General features: G+C 45.0%; 2 protein-coding genes across 3 annotated transcripts; both read right to left on the reverse strand.

Annotated features, from left to right (window-relative positions):
• Positions 1–653: 653 nt before the first annotated feature.
• On the reverse strand, positions 654–2,140 carry LOC104581500. The gene is made up of 2 exons (XM_010229120.3): positions 953–2,140; positions 654–872 (listed from the first exon to the last, which is right to left on the reverse strand). Exons 1-2 carry the CDS (start codon positions 1,627–1,629, stop codon positions 845–847), a joined length of 705 nt encoding a protein of 234 aa, XP_010227422.1. The 5' UTR covers positions 1,630–2,140; the 3' UTR covers positions 654–844.
• Positions 2,141–2,644: 504 nt separating this feature from the next.
• On the reverse strand, positions 2,645–10,396 carry LOC100844246 (cadmium/zinc-transporting ATPase HMA2). 2 transcript variants are annotated; one of them, XM_010229121.3, is made up of 9 exons: positions 9,584–10,388; positions 8,339–8,608; positions 7,018–7,115; positions 6,120–6,375; positions 5,877–6,014; positions 5,451–5,778; positions 5,151–5,353; positions 4,618–4,814; positions 2,645–4,507 (listed from the first exon to the last, which is right to left on the reverse strand). In XM_010229121.3, exons 1-9 carry the CDS (start codon positions 9,789–9,791, stop codon positions 3,086–3,088), a joined length of 3,120 nt encoding a protein of 1,039 aa, XP_010227423.1. In that variant the 5' UTR covers positions 9,792–10,388; the 3' UTR covers positions 2,645–3,085. The 2 variants fall into 2 exon arrangements, with proteins under 2 accessions (XP_010227423.1, XP_024312273.1); XM_024456505.1 differs by lacking the exon at positions 2,645–4,507 and having other exon boundaries at positions 4,790–4,920; positions 9,584–10,396.
• Positions 10,397–19,894: the final 9,498 nt, after the last annotated feature.

Here is a 19,894-nt window from a genome sequence, read left to right on the forward strand (position 1 = left end):
CTAAACTATGTTCAGTGGTCCTTTTAGATCCTATATGTGTTACGCCCCTATGATTGATTGACATGGCGGTTTGATTTTGTCACGTCGGTCTTGGCCTATTGCATCTGAAGTTGTTGGCCGCACCGATACTGAAGCCCCTGACCACCCCAGCATCGTCATTGGGCGGTTCCGCAAACTGGACCACCACACTTCAAACCATCGTGCCATGAGAACGGTGAGAGCATCTTCAATGCAGGTGCTAAAGGCTAGTGCTTAGGAAACCGGTTTATTCTTAAACACTGGTGCTTATTTAAGCACCTATCCTATAGAAATAGGCACCAGTGCTTGGATAAATCTCGGTTTATTTTTTAAAAGCATCTCTCTAAACATCTTGCATTGTACATGCTCTGATGACGCTAAGTATTTTTTTTTTGGAAATATAAATACTCCCTTCATTTCACAAAGAATGGCACGCACGCATTTCAAGATTTTACTTTGACCAACAATTAGACTAATGATTTGAGATTTTTGTGTTGCAAAAATTATATCATTGGATTAGTATTTCATAAACCTTTCCAACGATATAAAATTTGTAACATATATCTACATACAATTAGTCTAATCATTGGTCAAAGTTCGACCTCGAAAAACGTGGGCGCCATTCTTTGTGAAAATGAGGAAGTATATTATATATAACCAGGGGTTACAAAGCAGCATACAACAGTGCAACTTTGCATGTTTTGAAATCAAGAACAGTGAGTCGCAAACCAAGACGGGGAAGACTACAACAGGAGTCTGATGGTGAGCCAGTTGAGAGAGTACTGACGCACAGCCACGGTTGAAATCTTCGAGGGCCTATTTAGTGTTAGCCAGCCGAAGAGCCAGCGACTCTCCTAGCAATCCAGAGGGTAGATGCATTAGAGGTGAGTAAAAGTTGAGCTGTAGATTTAGAGGATGCAACATTGAGCCCAACCTGAAACTTTCTTGCTCACACAATCTGGAGATCAGCAACAATGGCTCTCTCACCTGCCGTCGGTGAATCGGCTCAAGTGAGCAAGAACCACCGTCTTGAGCAAGATCATCAACCACTCTTGACTTTAAAATGTAAAAGAAACACTCTAAACTAAGGCACTTAACACCCCCAGTGAGAAGCTTCGGAACGAAATATACAGGAACAACTCTGAAGCACAGATTCTGAAACACACCGAGACACAGAGCACCAGCCTTCAAGAACATTGCAGAGCCCAAACTACCTATTTCTTTGACGAAGGCCACCAGCAAGATGGAGCCATGGAGACGACAAGTGACGAGAACGAAAGATACAGCCTTGCCCAAGAGGGGCACATCAATTGTACCTTGGATTCTCGTCATCGCCTTGCAAGAAATTGCTCCATACAACTCGCTGGACAGCAGGCACAAAGGAGCACCCTGGATCGGGGAGCCATCACGGGAACACATCCAGTGGAGGAAAGAGGCCATTCTAGTGCAGGCGCAGGAGGCCAACACCTTGGATTTCGAAGTAGTAGACGACACCAACCTCCACTCCGTTGAGACGGTCACCGGAACGCAGTCGACCTCGAGATCGAGATCCACCGCTGAGTTGAAGACGCGCTGGGATCTAGAAGTTTGGCGCCCATCATCTCCAACCATCTCCTCAACCGGCTCAAAAGCAGCTCCAATGATGAGGAAGCTCACACCGCCAGATCCATAGTGATTTAGCCATGGCCTACGGCAAAAAACATGAGAGAGAAGATTTGAAGGAAGCGGGGAAGTGCACTCGGTGGATTTATTGGGAAAGAAAAGAAGAAGAAAGGGAGCAATCCAGGCCAGGATGCATCGGGCCTTTTCCTCTTCATCCGCAAGAGGCAGGGAAGGGGAACACAGGTCGGCCGAGGCAGCCAAGATCGGGATTTCTCCAAGAAGATCCGTCGAAAGAACGACGGGAAACAACCTACTAGATATTACTAGAGACGCACATACTCCCCTTCCCCTCCCACTCGTTCATCTTGCGAGATCTTCATCCATGGTGATCTTTCAGAAACTTTTTCCTGGTACATTTTCCTGGTAATTCTATCAAGCTACGCTTGTCCTGTTTTTTTCCTGATTCGTGGTGGTTGTATAACTTCGCCCTTTTGGTCCTAATATTATTCTTTCTTTTGCAAGAAATTTCTATTCGTGTGACGAAACATCTCATTCGACTGCCCTGATACTTTTTCGGCCTAAGGTTGATGGCCACAATGCTTAAGGTCGATCGTAAGCTCCACAAAGTTTCTTGTGGCCGAGCTTATTTCCACATTGCTGATGCCTGACTAGTGTTTTGTCAAGTTCATTCAGCCCAGCAGGACGACCTTGCTGGATGAATTTGTCCATCTTCACCGGGCGCAAACAGAATCACTAAACATAGTTTTAGGATCCATACCTGCATTTTCCAAAATTTGGAACCAACTGGATACCTTTACAAAAGAATTATGACATTTTACTGTATTTCCACCTCCATTTCTTTACAGCTAATAACCAAATATATTTTTGTGTTTCTCGAATTTGAGAGATCCTGCTTGCTGCAGCACTGCCGCCCCCAAAGAAGCAGTCCTTCGCCAAGATTTCTATATACATAATTTGCCGCAGATGAAGTGCTGTAATAATTTTCGGAATCAAAGCGAAAATGTCAAGAAGAAAGGGTGGGAGCACCCATCCTGACTGCTGTAGTGATTCAGCTACTTGTCCCATATTAAAGGGATACAGCATTGCATACAGCACAAAACTTCCATAACTGAACTTAGTTAAAGGTGTTTTATCAGCATAACTAAATTACAGCTTCGTACTCTAACTAAGAAAATCTAAGATGAAGTTATTAACTTAACCACCTTTTTTCCAATTTCTTAAGCGCACTGATACGCTACGCACTAGTATATCTTTGCACTTTCTCAAATCCTTCAAAAGATGCAAAATCAAGGAGAAGACAAAAAGAGCAGCATCCTTTCAGACCGACAGAAACCTGCTTCACCAAAATTCAGACCTGTGCACCATTTCTTCAGCAGCAAAATTTAACTGCTGACGAGGCAAACTTTGGTCGCTAGTATATGCATATATGTATATACTTTCGATCCTACTCTACAACGATCTCAGGCAGTTTCAGCATGCTGTGGCTGCAGCAGTTGCGTACCCTGGTCCTGCAACAGCGACTGCCCGTGCCAATTCCACCAACTTGCCAGCTTGAACAAATGTCTTTACCTTTCATTTCGCATCCCTTGATGCTAATAGTGCTGCAACAGTTTATGCTGCTGCAATCTGTCGGAGCTGGAGCACAATCTTTTGCCTTCTGGTGATGTCTGCAGTCTCTCTCTTTGGGTTCTTCGCTCTGGTGACCGCATTGGCTTTGCTTCTCATGGTGATCATGCGATGCATCCTCGATCGATATCGAGAGCTCTTGAATTGACCCAGCTGAACTGTCTTCATGTTTATGGTCATGGCAGGAGTGTGTATCTGCGGTGTGCAAAGGTTCCTGTTCATCACAGCAATGATGCTGATGATCATCCTGGTCATGGTCATGGCAAACATGCTCATTGGCACAATGCAAGCTGATTGGTTCTTCGCAGTGCTTATGATCATGGCAAGCATGTTCATCGGTACTATGTGAACTCTTAGTTTCCTCACAATGGCCATGAGCATGGCCATGACAAGCGAGCTCCTTGGTAGAATGCGAGCCACTGGGTTCTTCGCGGTGGCCATGTTCATGGTCATGGCAATCATGCTTGTTGCTGGAGTGCGGGTTGCTCGGCTCTTTGCAGATGTTCTGGGTATGCTCATGACCATGGGAAGCATGCATGCTTGTGAACATCTGGTTGCTAGGTTCCTTGCAGTGGTTATGGCCATGACTATGATCATGGCAACCATGCTTGTCTGCAGAATGCAAGTTCCTCGGCTCTTTGTGATGGTTATGCTCATGGTGATGATCATGGCAAGCATGCTTACCTGCAGATGAATCTACACCACTGCCTGTTGATCTGCACGGACCATCCGAGCAATGGTGGGAAGTGCCGTGCTTCTTTGAATGAGATCCATGATGAGAAGAAGCGCAACATTTCTTTGCCACCTTTCCACTGCCTTTCTCTCTCAGCAACAGCATGCTGTACATGATCACCAACAAACATGTGCCAACATCAGCAAGGACTGCTGCCCAGATAAGCGGATGTCCGGCAAATGCAAGTCCAACAATTGCAAGCTTTGTAGCCACTGAGAAAACAATGTTCACGATGATAGTCCGGTGTGTCCTCCTTGCCAGCTTGATAGCCTTCGGAATCCTGCGGATGTCATTTGACATAAGAGTAATGTGGCTCGTCTCCATTGCAACGGCTGAACCGGAAACACCCATGGAGACTCCAACATCAGCCTTAGCCAATGCTGGGGCATCATTCATGCCGTCACCGATCATCAGTGTAGGGCCATCTTTTGCCTTCAGTTCATCAACAATTCTCACTTTGTCTTCTGGCAGAAGTTCAGAGTGAACCTCAGCAAGGAGGTTTCCCAGCTACCAGAAAGAAGGCAGAAGCAGCAAATTAGGTGTTGTGCTTGTATCCACTAGAGAAAAGAAAGCAAACCAAAACAGAATCGACATAAATTCTACGGAAAATCTTTTACCTGGTTCTGTGCATATGTGGCAGCGGCAGTACTATCGCCTGTAAGCATCACCGACTTGATGCCCAGTGATCTCAACTCCTTGATGGCTTCAGCTGCTCCAGTTCGGCAAGAATCAGAAAGAGTGAATACCCCAATCAATTCCTTGCTGCAGACCACGTATCCCACGGTAACTCCTTTCATATCCTTCATGTCTGGAACTAGAGCATAAAAAGGAAAATCTTACACAATCGTTTAGCAGATGAATACTTCAACATGAATCGTGCTTTGATGAAGCAAATAGAAGATGACATACGGTACAAGATCCTGTCAAAATGACTAATGTCAATTTCCCTGAACGAGAGCCATTTTTATTACAGTAACTTCATGCATTGGGAGTCTAAATAATTCAGATGGTGTGGATCAACGTGGTGTTTTCCCCAAGGAACCCCGTATTGTGCTTTTAGGATATAAGAGATTCCAATTGAAACCTAGCAACAGAATGTCAATGACACTCTTAACATACTTTGGAAGTGTTGATTTCACATTCGACCAACCTGTTTGACATGAAGCCCTTGACAAGATCCTTTTGTTCCCAACATATACTCCCTTTCCATCGATTTCACCATAAATTCCCTCACCAGGATAGATTTGGAATTCAGTAACATTTTCTGATTTTGGTTCCACGGAGTTTGATTGCGCATGATCAACAAGAGCAGAAGCCATTGGGTGGCTTGATCTGCTCTCAATGCTTGAGACCCTAAACAGCCATGAAATTGAATTCAGGCACCGAAGAAGATTGAATCACATACCGTCATTGTTGTGCAGTGTGACATCGACAAAGAAACAGCACTAACCAGTAAAGAAGTTTTTGCTTCGGAACACGCTCGCCAGCTGTCCGAAACTCCTCGACAGAGAACTCCCCTCTAGTAATTGTACCAGTTTTGTCAAAAGCAGCAACTTTGATACTGGCCAAGGATTCAAGGACATCCCCTCCTTTGATGAGGAGCCCTGTCCTTGCGGCCCTCAGTAACGCGCAGAAGGTGGCCACAGGTGTTGACAGCACAAGAGCGCACGGACAAGCACTCACGAGGAGGACTAGGGCCAATTGGAACCAGTGTTTGAGGTTGTGTGCTCTGACTATCACAGGGATCAATGCTACTGCTCCAGACATCAAAACAACAGCTGCAAGGTAAAAATAACAGTAAGAAAAACCACCTGATTCAATGTTTTCTATCTCTGTTTTTTTTTACTGCAGGCCCAATCTCGTCTATTTAGATTACCAGGTGTGTAGTACTTAGCGCACGTGTCAATCAGCCTCTGTGTATTGGATCTACTGTTTTGGGCTTCTTCAACCAGCCTTGCCATTTTCGCAACTGCCGAGTTGTCAGCCATAGCAGTTGTCCTCACAGCAATGTAACCTGGCATATCACCAACACAGGATCAACGCAGGATCAGTGACCACCAATGAATTTTAGGCATATCAGCAATGTCAATTCTGCTTACAATATAGTAGTATGTATTACCATCTATGTTGAGTGTGCCAGCCCAGACCTGGGAGTCTGCCTGCTTGGACACTGGGAAGGACTCCCCGGTGAGCGTGCTCTCGTCAACCTCACTCCGCCCATCGACAACAACACCGTCGATCGGAACGACTTCCCCTGCCTTGACAGCTATTACTGTATTGACCTTCACATCCTGGGTAGCAACCACTTGTCCAGTCTCTGCCAGAACAGCATTTTGTGGTGCCATGCTCATTAGTGATGACATCCCAGCAGTGGCCTACATGTCAAAAAAGTATTTAATAAGATATTTCCGAGACAAAGTAGCGAAAAAAGCCTATGTACAAAGGTAATAATTGGTATTACTTTTTTTAAAGACTTTACTTTATGTGTTGTATTCTGCTCATCCTCTTTCCAAAATTACTTTTCGCTTATCTGACTTAGTTTTCCTTAATCATGCTTTACACCTAGGTATGAGTGGGTATATGCATGTTTGAGTCCCCACTAGATGCAAAGTCATTTGTCTCTTGGCTGAAAATTGTTAGGTGGGGTATGCTAGAATGGTGATACAATCAGCAAAATAGACCTGACGCTGGTCCAACCAACTACGCCCAGAATGGCAGACCAAAATCTGTTCATATTTCCATCAGTAGGGCTAGTGCGCATCAAAATCTACATGCCGCGTTATGCTGCATTAAGATGATGAATACGTGCTCCTAAATGTGACACGTAAAAAAAGTTCCCTTTTCTGGTAAATTGGATCATGAAAGGACCTCAGCAATCCTGCAAATATTTTTTCTGCTTTCCTTTTTAAACATAAAGATACATGGATTATTCTGATTTTATTTTTTGAAAAGGAGGAAACCCCCCAGCCATCATGATTTGTTAGGCACAAGAAATTTGTGAAAAGAGAAGGAGAGACCTTGCGGCTCGCCCTGGTCTCGAGCCATTCGGCTGTGGTGAAGAGGAAGACAATGAACCCAGCCTCAGAATAGTCCTTGAGAGCTATTGCCCCAGCAACTGCAAACAAAGCAAATAAAACTTGTGAGCTCTTGGCCATCTCCTGCCAAAATTGCAGGCATTAGGGGACGGCAGGGCAGAAATGATTAAAGATATTTGATGATGACAAGATAGTAGTCCTCCTAGATGAGGAGATACTGCCTACAACGCCAAAGTGAATACTATATATATGCATACATATATATTTTGACGAAAAAGTAGCAACTATACATAGACTGCAAAAATTGTAGATACAACTTCCCTCTATATTTTATCACTACAAATAGACCACTTGCCATTTCAATGTCTCCTACTATCATAATTGAGTCTCCATAAAAAAAAGGGATGCTAACATGTTTCTATGTGTTGAATTGATCAGGCAATTTTGTTTTGGCATAGTAGTGAAAATAAAAACAAAATGCTTCGTCCAAGTTAGTATGCTAATTGCTTCACGGATCAAGCTATCTTGATACCACAGACCAAACTCCAAAAAGAATTGATTCGAACAAAGTGCTGCTTAATCCAAGTAGAATACGATACCCTATCTGAGTCGACATCGTCACATGGAGGAAACGAAGCAGATTTCTGTCCACTTAGCATATATATTAGCATCACGGCAACCTATCTCTTTATTACAGTGGAAAGTTGGGGCCCCTCCAGGATAAAAAAGGCAGGGAGAAGTTTGAGCAAGCGAGGCATAAGCTTTGAGTAATAATTAAGCATCCCACATGCATATTGGTCCTAGGAAAACAAATTGTCTTGACCCAGTTTTCTTGGGTCCTTTTGTCACATTGGAGAAACTGTTTAACAGCACATATTGACATATATCAGCATCAATAATTTCAGTCTGGTTGAATTTTCACCCTGGTGTCATGTCAGGGTCGCAAACAAACAACAGAAGAATATTTCGGCAACAGAAAATTCTTTCTTCTAGGACTCTGCTTGACATCGGTGATATTTTTAATAACACTATTTTTTTAATGTAGTACTACGTAAGTAGTTAATTCATAGCATTTCTTATTTGTATAAGACTACAAAAAATTCACCAGAACAAGCCAAGTATGTACTAGTTATACTTGCCCAATGCTACTGAGAATCTAGCGCAATGTATTTTTCTCTGAAAAAAAAGGCAAGCCCAATCACATGGAAAACATGTTGTGTGCGTGTGGACAACCAGCGAATCACATGGAACATCACCGTCAGTGGCAGCCAGCAAATCATCAATCCATCAGAAGGAACGGTACCTGCGATGAGCATGAGTATGTTGACGTCCAGGGTGAGCCTCCGGGCGGCGGCGACGCTCCTGAGGACGATAGGCGGCAGGCCGGCGGCGGCCCCGGCCAGCGCAAACCACTTGAGCGGCGGCCAGAAGTGCTCGAACAGCGACACCACCAGCAGGGCGCCGCAGACGAGCACGTAGGGGCTAGGAAACTTGTTGGAGATCTTCTCCGCGCCGCCGCCGCCGCCATAGGCCCGCACCGACGCCTCCAGCCTCGCCTGGTTCAGCGCCTTGACTGAAAAAAAAATCATTAAAACATAAATCAGTTCATCCACAAATTGGGGCGGTTTCTGCGGGAAGTGCGGATATAGATTTTTTTTTCAGAGAATAATAATAATAAGAGATTGTTAATTGGCCTGCGAGATTAGGAGGATTGCTGGAGGCTGATCTCATGGTGAACATTTGAGGAAAAACAAGAAGGGGGAAGATTTGATAGAACAATCACACTCCACTGACCGAGGACAGGACAGGAAAGGAAAGAGTGCAGTATAAAAATTCAGAAAGAGCAGAGACAGGAAACAAAAGAAACTGATCCTTCGCCGGAGTTCGAAATATTCTTTCCATTGCTTGGAGTAAACTAAGATTTCTTTATCTTTCAAGCTACTCTAGCACCGATCCAGAACTCCAGACAAAGAACATCAGAGACGGCGGCATCAAAAAAATCAGACTCCACTACTAACCGAGTACAGGAAAGGAAAGAGTGTAGTATAAAAATTCAGAAAGAACAGAGACAGAAGACAAAAGAAATGATTTCTTCCCGGAGTTCGAAATATCCTTCCTTTCAAGCTAAACTACACGTAGAACCGATCCAGAATTCCAGACATGGATCAGCAAGGACGGCGAAGTCGGTTTCCACGGCAGCATCAGAAAATTAGGAGGGGCCGGCGACAGGGCAGGCTGGCAGCACGTTACCATCAAAAGACGGACACTGGTCTTGTTCTAGTCTACTGTAGTCAATCAGTCCAAATTTCAAACATGATTAGACCAAAAGGTTTCATCAAGAGAGGGTAACATCGAAAGCAATCAATCCACTTGAAACAACCCGGCCCTGATGCAATCATAATTGGATCAAAATTTCCCCATCACCAAGAGAAAAGAAAGCAAGTCTCCATGGCACGAGAAGCGCGAGGAGGAAGAGGGAAATCTGGGCGGAAAGCGACAAGAGGCTGTAAGAGGAGGACGGGGGGGGGGGGGGGGGGGGAGTATTTACCGATCTGGGACTGGGAGATGGCGGCGGCGTCGTGGACGACGATGACGGTCCTGGAGGGCACGACCACCGTCACCTTGTGCACGCCGGCGAGCGGCTCCAGCAGCTTCTCCACCAGCGGCACCTCCGACGGGCAGCAGATCCCCAGCACGTCGAAGTAGCTCTTCTCCAACTTGGCCGCCGCCGCCGGAACCGCCGCGTCGTCCCCCATCCTTCTCTCTATCTAACTACCCTTCTTGGCAATCAGCCTCGAGCTCTCTTGGCGTGCGCTCTCCTCTCCCCTCCTGTTTGTTTATCCCCGTAGGAACCAAATTAACCTGCAGGCGAGCAATCTTGGCGTGCAGCCAACCGCGCCGGCGGTAGGTCGAGAGGGATTGGCAGCAGCAGTAGTATAATTTTCACTAGTTCCTTCCGCCGCCAGCCGCCAGCCGCCTAACGGACGCAGTGCAGTCACGGCCACGCAGAGCACTGTGATGTTGGAAACTTGGAACGCGAAGAGAGTTCTTGGAGAAGACGAGGAAGAGTGAGCGGGGGCATTTAACGCAGGCAGCCCGCAGAGCAGAGCAGAGGACGCCGACAGGACAGAAGGCTGGTTTTGGATGGATGATGACGAAGGGGGCACTGGGATTCGATCGGGAGAAGTGCTTCTTGACTTTCTTCTCCACGAATCAGAATGCTGGATTGCTGGGCTGCTTCGGCTCCGAGTTCTTCTGACACGCTGGATCCCACCTGAGAAAGAATTCTGGCGCAGAAAGACAGAGAGGGAGATGCGTGTGATGAAGCTGGTGAGGAAAAGGAAGCGTGATCTCGGAAAGCAAAGAGGGAACAGGAGTATATGGGGCAGGGGAAAGGGAGGGGGCGAAGGAAGAGGATAAACGTGGGTTGTGGCCTTGTGCCGGTAAATGCATTTGATTAACTCCTTCGATATGAACGCAAACTTCCAATTGTTTAGCTCAACTGCCTCCTTTCGTTTCGAAGCACAGGGTGGAGTAAATGCACAGTTAATATTCGAAATAATGCGCAGTAATAAAAAATAAAGAGAAAATAAATGAGTGATGACCAGTTGAAGGAACTACTGATCCCTCTTATATTTTTTTTTATTATTTGTTTTATAATACATCTCATTCTTTCTTGGCTCCCTCACCCAGCCAATAACAGCTCACACTCATTTACTCTTAATTCAATATGACTGATCATCAGACACTAAAAACGAGAATTGTCTCGGACCAAGTACACAACTCTACATGAGGTGTTTTGTGGAACGAAGTGAGTGATAGCTAATGAAAAGACAAACAAAGGAGTAAATGGCATTTAGTGTGGTCCTTTCTTAGACGTGAAATAAAGGGAGAAAATATCACAAAACCACAACCGTTACGTCCATCTTATCACTTAACCACAACTTCTGGGATTTTTATCCGAAAACCACAACCGAGCCTCCTAATTGCCTCGACTTCCCTTAACAGCAAAACTGACTTGCCCGGCCCACCTGTAAGTCCTGATTGGGCTGATGACGGGGATGATGCCGTCGCCGTCAAATTGACGGGGCTGATCTAAGAGAGAGAGACACGCAGAATAAAACACATCAAATTGAGACTCCGTCGCCGTCGCCTACTCTGTCACCTTATTTGAGGAGGGGCAATGGGAACTCGTTCAATGGAACTAGGTCGAAACCCCAATAAACCACCCTGCGCCCCGTCATCAGCCTAGTCAGCACTTACAGGTGGGTCATGCAAGTCAGTTTTGCTGTTAAGAGAAGCCGAAGGCAATTAGGAGGCTCGGTTGTGGTTTTCGGATAAAAATCTCAGAAGTTGTGGTTAATTGATAAGATGGACGTAAAGGTTGTGCTTTTGTGATATTTTCTCAATAAAGGGCTGTGCCTTAGCTAAGAGAAAAAGGTAGACACTTCTTTCTCCGTTCTCTATCAAATTCAGCCATCACATTTTAGTCCATTTGTTTCTATATATCCAATACACCGTTTTCTCATACAAATAAGTTAGAGAAATAAATTGTTGTTTGGCTTATATTTTATACAATTAGTTTTAAACATTCGATCATCCTCCAATTTTTCTTCATCTCCATATTGTTTCACCCAATAAAATGTTGTGCAGGAAAATTAAACATGACTAATTACACGATGATTGATTATGCTTTAGAATCGAGTTCAGATGTATATAAATTTGGCGAATGTTTGTCTGTTTTACATGTATACATAGGCGACTTGTGGTGAACAAATTTAAACGAAAAATAGAAGCTAAATTTGCAACATTTTTTTTGAAAGTAACCATATATTTCATTAGACAATCCGTTTACATAGATTACACATATGGTCACGACATGAGACAAACATGCTTGTCAAGCAACTTTGCACAAAGTATCCCGCAAGAAGTAAAATTACAATTTCACCTTTGGAGAAACTTGTACCTCGCCGAACCGTTGTCCACCCTCGTCCTCCGCCGCCACCATGGCAACGCCGGAAAAAAAAGGCGGACAGCCGCCAAACCTAGATCTGGGAGAGCATCTTCGCATAGAAGGATGCTTTCTGAACCGATGAAACAGACCACTGCAAGCGACGAGACCGAGACTCTGTGGCACGTCGGCCGGGGAACTTCCCCGTGGTCACCAGAACCAGACGTCGTCAACTTCATCCAACGCCGTCAAAGAAAAGGAACGTCGCCGCCTGCCGTCATCCACACACCCAATTACAAGACAACAAACACAACAACAACAGCCGACACGATCTTCACCTGTGAGAGTGCCAATCGCCAGCCACCAGACACGAATATCACTGGATCCAGAGACTGGCGAGACGACCAGGCCACCTGCCCCTCGACGCCACCGGTTGGAGTGACGCCAAGATGGAGGAAGAGCATAGACAAATTATTCTGACGCGACGCGTTTTCCTCCATAGAAGCAACGCCTCAAGAAACACTAGGCCAACCCTAACTGACCGGAGCAGAAGCACCAGGGTCCCCACCCCCTCCCGTCGCCTGAGCGGCGGACGAAGGAGGCAGGGACCGTCAGCTGGCCGGTGTAGTTGGGGGCAGATGGGAGATCGCCACCGGATCCTCTCTCTCTCTAGCTGGGAGCGGTTCCTGGGTATCTTCTACTAAATTTGCAATTTTAATGACAAAGCTAACTTGATATCTCGTCAATAATAGTAGGATAACGTATACGCTTTACTCATTAACTAATGAATATACAATCTTGTTTTCTCTCAAGAGTTCCTTGAAAGAATATCTGGCGTTCATTTTGAGAAGCGAAGTAGAAGTAGAAGTAGTACTCCCTTCGTCCAACAAAAGATGTCTCAAGTTTGTCAAAGTTGGATGTATCTAGACATGACTTAGTGTATAGATGCATTCAAATTTAGTCAAAGTTGAGACATCCTTTGTTGGACGGAGAGAGAACAAAAAATTATACACAATCAAAGAAAAATGCGAAACCAAAGTACGTACTTTTCGAAAACATTTAAACAAAAACTGCTGACATCATTTTTGTTTTCAAAGAGCTAGAGTCCTAGACAATGTCATTTTTGGGTGACAGTTTATAAAGAAAACCGTCGTCCCAAAACCAGCATTCCTCGAATCTAAAAGCCGTAACGCCCCGCGGACCAACTATTCTCCTTATCATTTCTTCACGAGCAAGTCTGGAAAATTTCTCCCTGCTACTAGAAACGAGCCGTTTTTTCCTCGCAAAAATAAAATAAATGCCGTTTTCCCGTCTTTCCCAGGGGAAAACCCCCCGCGTGAACTGAACCCGACGCCATCTCCGTGCCACCACCGTTTGCACTTTTCGAAAATTAAGCCAAAAGTGTACTACTCCGGAACGGCGGAACCGAGGCTCACGTCGGCACAGCTAGCGGGCGTGGGCCGGTTCACAAACAAACCGTGTACGTAGTACGTACGTGCCCCCGCCGGCCCGCGTGCGTGTGCGTGCGTCCACAGCCGTCGACAAACGACAGATACTTACGCTGCTGGCTGCTCCGTGGAAGTTCTGCCCCGGCACGCGTCCTGGATGCCTGGACGATGGACGATTCCATTTCCATGGACGACGGGTAGAAAGGTAAAGCAGAGCAGGGCGGGGTTGAAAGGTAAGTGCGGGCGAATTCAGGCGACACAATCGTACACCGAGACGAATCTAGCATCATATTGTTAACCAGTCGTGTCAGGTTCCGTGAGATGCTGCTTAATTGGTCTTTTCCTCCGTGCGGGCGATGCCTTTGCCGCGCGTCCATTAGTCACTGATTCTCAGTGGAGTGGATCAGCGGATGAGGAACGCGAGCTGGACACGCGCCCGCCCGGTCCTCCACGGGACGGCCGGGCTATATAGGTTGTGTTTGGCAAACAAAATCTCTTATCATCCCACTTTTACCGCATGAGAGTGTGTTTGTTAGGTCGGGTGGCCATGCAGGACTAAGCCCATCTCATACAAAAAGGAGCACTCAGCCTGCCTCGGTTGTGAAGCAGAAAACGAGCTTCGCATAAGCCTGGCCTGAGTTCAACCCGAAAAAAATATCTCGCCGACCCATCCGACCCAGCCGCCACTCCTCGTTTGACGCCCGCCGTCCCCGTCCTCGCCGTCCCCGACTCGTCCCCAACCGCGCCGTCCCCGCCTTCCCCGACCTCGCCGTCCTTGACTCGTCCGCGACCTCTACTCCCACCAAACAACATCTCAACTCATCATATCTCAGTAGATACAGTCTGTCAAACACATGTGAAAATCTCAGCTCAACTTGATTAGGGTCAGCTTGTATGGGATGAGATGTGAATTTTGAATTCACCCGGGGTGCCAAACACACCCATAGTTCACGCATGTACTTGCTTATCTGTGTTTAATTCGAAGTTGTCTATCTTAACTTGGATAAAAAAATTTAATATATATCTCAGGCATCTGCTTTTGCATCCAACTGTCAGCCATTCTAGCCATGTACAGTATCAATCTTGAAATGTGTGGTCGGCATTTTTCTTTAAGAAATGGCCGGAGAGAGTATATAGTGCTAATATGCATCTAGATCTGTTGCTGTTTCTTTTTAAAAGCTTGACTAATATGCTACGCTTTACTATAGACACTAGTACAACAGCGTTACGGTGTACCACGTACAGTAGTACTTGATCACTACATCAACCAAACATGCACGTCAACAAAACCAAACAACGAGCATATATATCTGCACAATCAACGAAGAAGGATCATGCATGACACATCTGGCATCCATCCTTTTCAGGAAGTACTCTCGCACGTAAGACGAAACTTTCCCAATCGCGATAGATGTGCATGCATGCATGTGTCATGGCGGACGAAGTTGACCTGAATTATCCACGACAGTCGTGACGTCTTGGAAATATGCTCAACTCCAGTGCATTCATTTTATTTTGCATCAATATCCTAATTAAAACCAGAGAGAGCAAGCCTAACAGAGAAACACACTCTGACGAATTGAACAGACGGACCGTATCATCAAATCATATAAGCCAATTAACCAAAGCAACACACTCTCCGTCCGACCAAATCGTATCAAATCAAAGCGAGCTGGTCACGGGCTCACAGCTGACATTTTTTAACCAAGTAGGACCAAATTGAATCAGAATGAGCCCAGATCAGGATCACGGCTCACAAGGAGGGTACATACACATAGACTGAGTAAGGGCGATCGATGTGCCAAAGCGCGGCATCCGGCAAGGAGTGCTCCTTGGCAGGTTGGCAGGAGTCTGCCGTCCCCCCTGGTATTCATTCCCTAGGATCCTAGATAGACAACTCGCAAGCGACGTGGTCAAGCCTCTGAATATTCATTCATGCATGCATGTTTGGTCCGGCCAGTTCCAATCATAGAGCCCACCTGCCCAAGTGCCCAGAATGAAATATGCAAGTGTTCAATCAGCTTGCTACTAGATACAGTAACTACTTCTGATCCAAATCCAGTCACATGCATGCATTGGGGATCGAAGAGTCGGCCCGTTCTGTCCATCCTGTCTGCCTCGCCCTCTCCCGTTGTCCAGTTCAACCTTTCTTTTTCTGAGAAATTAACACACGGTAGATGCAGATGCTCACAAACGTACGCCCAGCTGTACGAGGATTATACAATTGGGCAAGGAAATTCTCAGCGGTGGGCAGTACTGCTGTAACTCTTGGTTCCGTGGCCTCCGGATGTCCTCGTTTTGCCTCCGGGTGCATGCATGGTAAGACCACTATCACTCTCGGCTCCGGTGGCTTTTCCAACCCTTCCTCCTCCGACCCGCTTTGCTGGCGGCGGTCAAAGCAATATATGCCTCGACGACGTTAGATCCTGGGTTGTGGTCGGCGCAGCAGTGGTCTCCGTTAGACGTGTTGATTGTTCGTACCGTCCGTCGTGATAGTTCTGGAGGAATAGACACCTCGGTGGTTTACTTTTGCTAGAGACTGGCCTCATGCCATTTAGAGGATTTTCATAGGAAATCAGAGTGGATTTCATAGGAAAATTCGCTGTAATGCATGTTTTGTAGGAAACAAGCAACATGATTTCTTAGGAATTTCATGATTTTTTGTGTTTTGGGAGGAAAATGAACATTAGGTCCAACCTACTTTTTTTTCCATAGGAATGAGTTTGAGAGTAATTCCTTAGGACGACAAGTGCCGACCCTACGACAACCGTGTGTAACTTCGAGTTGTAATTTTAACTTTAGATAACGCCCTTGGTGTGTTTCGACTTGTACCGTTTAAGGGATCATCACTCCACCTCTGTTTTAATATAATGCAGTGCAGGGTCTTCCTTTTCTGTTCACTACCGGAGAAGGAATATTTGCCGAGTGCATCCACGTAAGCCGAGTGCATATTATTGGGCGCTCGGGATACAACTTTATAGGTCGAGGCCTACCTGAAATAACACTCGGCGTAGACATGACACTCAGATCTATGAACAGTAAACCGTGTGCAACCGAATGGCAGATACGGCACTCAGCGTATTAGCTCTCCACTTGTCCTTCCCCTCTAATTTATCTTGTTTTGATATAGTATTAAAACACACTGAACACCCGTTCTAGATCTCGATCTCTATATTCAGTTACTAACTGATATTCAGGCCGAGTCACGTCTCTCTCACGTGGCGTTGTTATATCATCTGTCACCGCCAAGTGTGTTTCCAGGAAGGAAGAAGAAAAATAGCGAATAAAAAGCCGGCAGCCGCCATCGTGCATATGTGCATAACAATAACGTGGCCACTATTTTCTATCGATCACTCTCTGTAGTTGCACGCCGAACGGAGTCCTAAATGAGATTAAGTATAGTCTACTGGTAGTATGTGTCGAAAATTTATCCGAATCCGTTACCAATTTTTGCTAAACGTAGCAAGATAGGTTTGTACTTTGTATTGGTATACGAGTTGAACTTGTTTTCCTTGTCTTACTAGGACTCATCTTTATTGCCCGTTATATATACCCCACGAATCGCACCTAAAACATCTCGTGCTTGTAATACTCCAACATAATGAAGTTGTGACTTCGTGCGTCCGTGGTTTTTCCCGCAAAAGTTTCCATAGTAAATTCGTGTCGCTCGTTTCTAATTTAATCTCTATTTTTTTCTTAACATACTTAACAAGATTGGGGAGCAAAGCATGAAGAGCAGTTAGTTAGGTCGATGCATGTGCCGTGCCATCCCGTCGTACGTGTACGCCTGTGAGCCAGCTGCATGCAGTCTCGATCGATCACCATCGTTGAGGACGAGCAGACAAGGACAGAATACAACTGCTGATCTCGAGAGGATCGCGATATACACCGGAGAACCAGCACTCGTACGACAACTGGCTAGGCTCGGTTGGATAGCAGGTTCAAAACCAGGAATCTTAACTCAAATAATTTTGTTTTATTAATTGTCTTAATTCCTCTTTGAGATGAAGGTTTTTTTTCGAAAAGGACAACGAAGTATGATACGATGGCGTGGCACTTTTGTTTTCTTTGACAGGCTTTTTTTTTACAGCTTGATCGACAGGCTTTGTTTCATCTGTCTTGAGATAACAGAACCGCGGTAGCAGGCGATCGGGATCTATCTCAAAGAATTTTATTCCCTCGTCGGCCCTCTCTCCGTGGCGCAGTAAACATATATACTTCTTCCGTCTAATAAAAGATGTCTCAATTTTGACTAAATTTGAATACATCTATACACTAAGTCATGTCTAGATACATTCAAATTTTAACAAATTTGAGACATATTTTGTTGGACGGAGAAAGTAAAAAATTCCAGATATTCTTGCAGTATTGTAGAGCGGGTATTTGACCCCGGTTGCAAGAAACTCCATTTTGGCATTCGAGCTTTGGGCATCACTCAACAGTGGCGAGCAGTCTCCACAGGTCGGTTGGTGATTGAAACTGAAAGGCAGCCGTGCACGTACGATGCATGTGTATGACTTTATATGTGCATGCTGAAGAAGCAGGCACTAGCAATAATACACATCTTTGCAATGTGCATGCCACATTTGCGGAGTACGTGCAACGATTTGACAACATCGATCATGTATAGTGCACCAGCCAGACGATCGATCGATTAATAATATTTTTTCCGTCCCATATTAAATGACTCAAATTTGTCCAAATATGAATATATCTGTACCTAAAAGTGTCTAGATGCATGTAATATTTCGTCACTTAATATGGGATGGAAAAAGTATATACATATTTCTTTTGGGGGTAACGCTGGTATAGAAATATAAGTGGACTGTCTTTCGTTTTCTATCAGTTTAAGTTTTTGGTTGAACTGGTTCGGTGCAAGAAATTGTTCATGGTATCAGAACCAAGAGGTTTTGAATTTAAAATCCGGCTGGCGCAATTAAATTACAACCCAGTTTCGGTTCACGTTTAGTCGTAAGGGAGCCACCTGTGAGAGAAGTGTTGAAATATAAGTGTATTGCGCTTCTTTTCCCATCAGTTTGAGCTTTTGGACATGCATGAAACTCTTGGATGTACTCCTTCCGATTCATTATAAGTGTCGGAGATTTATGTTAGTACAAAGTTAGTACAAATTACTAACTCCCCAACACTTATTATGGATTTATGGTAAAACAAACCTAGAAATTGCACGTAGATAAAATTCCGGTTAGGTTCGGCCTCGCCCCTAGTGGCAGACATGCATAGTCTTATTGGCGTTACATACGACGGCGTACGTGCGCGCACTGGCCTTTTGCGTGCACGACACGACACGAAGGCAACGTACGCCTGGTGATCGAGCGAGTGACCCGGCTTGATAACGAGGCATGTACTGTAACAACCAAGCTAGCTATAGGAGGGTGAACATGTACACACTCTGCGTGCCACGAGGAAAGCCGCACTCATCCGAGATCCGACTGGGCGACACGGCCGGCAGGGGTGGGGCGACGCTTTAAAATACTTTTAAAAATGGTTAAAAAATACTACTGGTGTCTGGTACTATGATGTAAAGGTAGGAGTAATAATGCATATAATTGACTTATTTACCTATGTGAATTGTGAAGAACATGCAACACACACTTTGTGTATATATTACGTGCCACGACGAAAGCCACACACGAGACCTGGTTAATACAAGCCAAACCCCGTACGTGCAGGTTAAATCTGGCTTAAGAGGGATATAACAAAGTTTAGTACGGGCTCGATGTCGAGTATTTTTCCTTGTGAAATTATAAAGTGCATCCTTACGGCTATAGGTGCAACATGGTGATCCTCAAGGTATCCTTTGGTCCTCATTAGTTCAAACAAATGAACTAGTTTTTCAAAAAGTTATGTTGTTGTGACTTGTGGTCGTTGAGCCATTCCTCTATTCCACAGTACAACGTGTATAATTTTTTTTCATTGTTCTACAATACATCTTATCTTTCTTTTGGTACCCGCATCCGGTCAATAACTAGTCACATCCATTTATTATTAACCCAATATGAGTGGTCAAACACTAACGAGAGCTGTTTTGGCCCAAGTGCACAAATCTATATAAGGTGTATTTTGGAATGGAGGAAGTATTCAGCTTTAGTATCCAATGAGCTAGTCAGACGTGAGCTCCGTGGGGACTTTGACCAATCAGAGTACATTATTATGAATGATGTTGACTCGAAGGCAGAAGATGCCCAGAAATAGCAATATAATGCGACCATGAGCTGAAGAAGCATGTCGATCGGTCAATATAAAAAACAAGCTTACTGTTATAAGTGGTGGTGGAATCTGACAAAAAGTAGAGTGGAAAAAACATAAACACATTGCTGTTTTGTATAATACTCACAGTAAAGTATTTAAGTGGGTTGTGTGTTGGACTAGGTGTCTAGATTGCTTTCGATCGCCATCGATAAGTTAGCAGAATCCCACTGTCAGGTTAGGCCAATCATGC

This window comes from Brachypodium distachyon, chromosome 1 (assembly GCF_000005505.3).
Source record: "Brachypodium distachyon strain Bd21 chromosome 1, Brachypodium_distachyon_v3.0, whole genome shotgun sequence".
Classification (NCBI taxonomy): Eukaryota; Viridiplantae; Streptophyta; class Magnoliopsida; order Poales; family Poaceae; genus Brachypodium; species Brachypodium distachyon.

Coding starts and splice junctions, on each gene's coding strand:
- LOC104581500 (XM_010229120.3), bottom strand. CDS start 1,629: ATGGTTGGAGATGATGGGCGCCAAACTTCTAGATCCCAGCGCGTCTTC. Junction 873..952: donor TGTGAGCAAGAAAGTTTCAG/GTTGGGCTCAAT, acceptor CTGGATTGCTAG/GAGAGTCGCTGGCTCTTCGG.
- LOC100844246 (XM_010229121.3), bottom strand. CDS start 9,791: ATGGGGGACGACGCGGCGGTTCCGGCGGCGGCGGCCAAGTTGGAGAAG. Junction 7,116..8,338: donor CATACTCATGCTCATCGCAG/GTACCGTTCCTT, acceptor CTTTGTTTGCAG/TTGCTGGGGCAATAGCTCTC. Junction 6,015..6,119: donor TGGCACACTCAACATAGATG/GTAATACATACT, acceptor GTGATATGCCAG/GTTACATTGCTGTGAGGACA.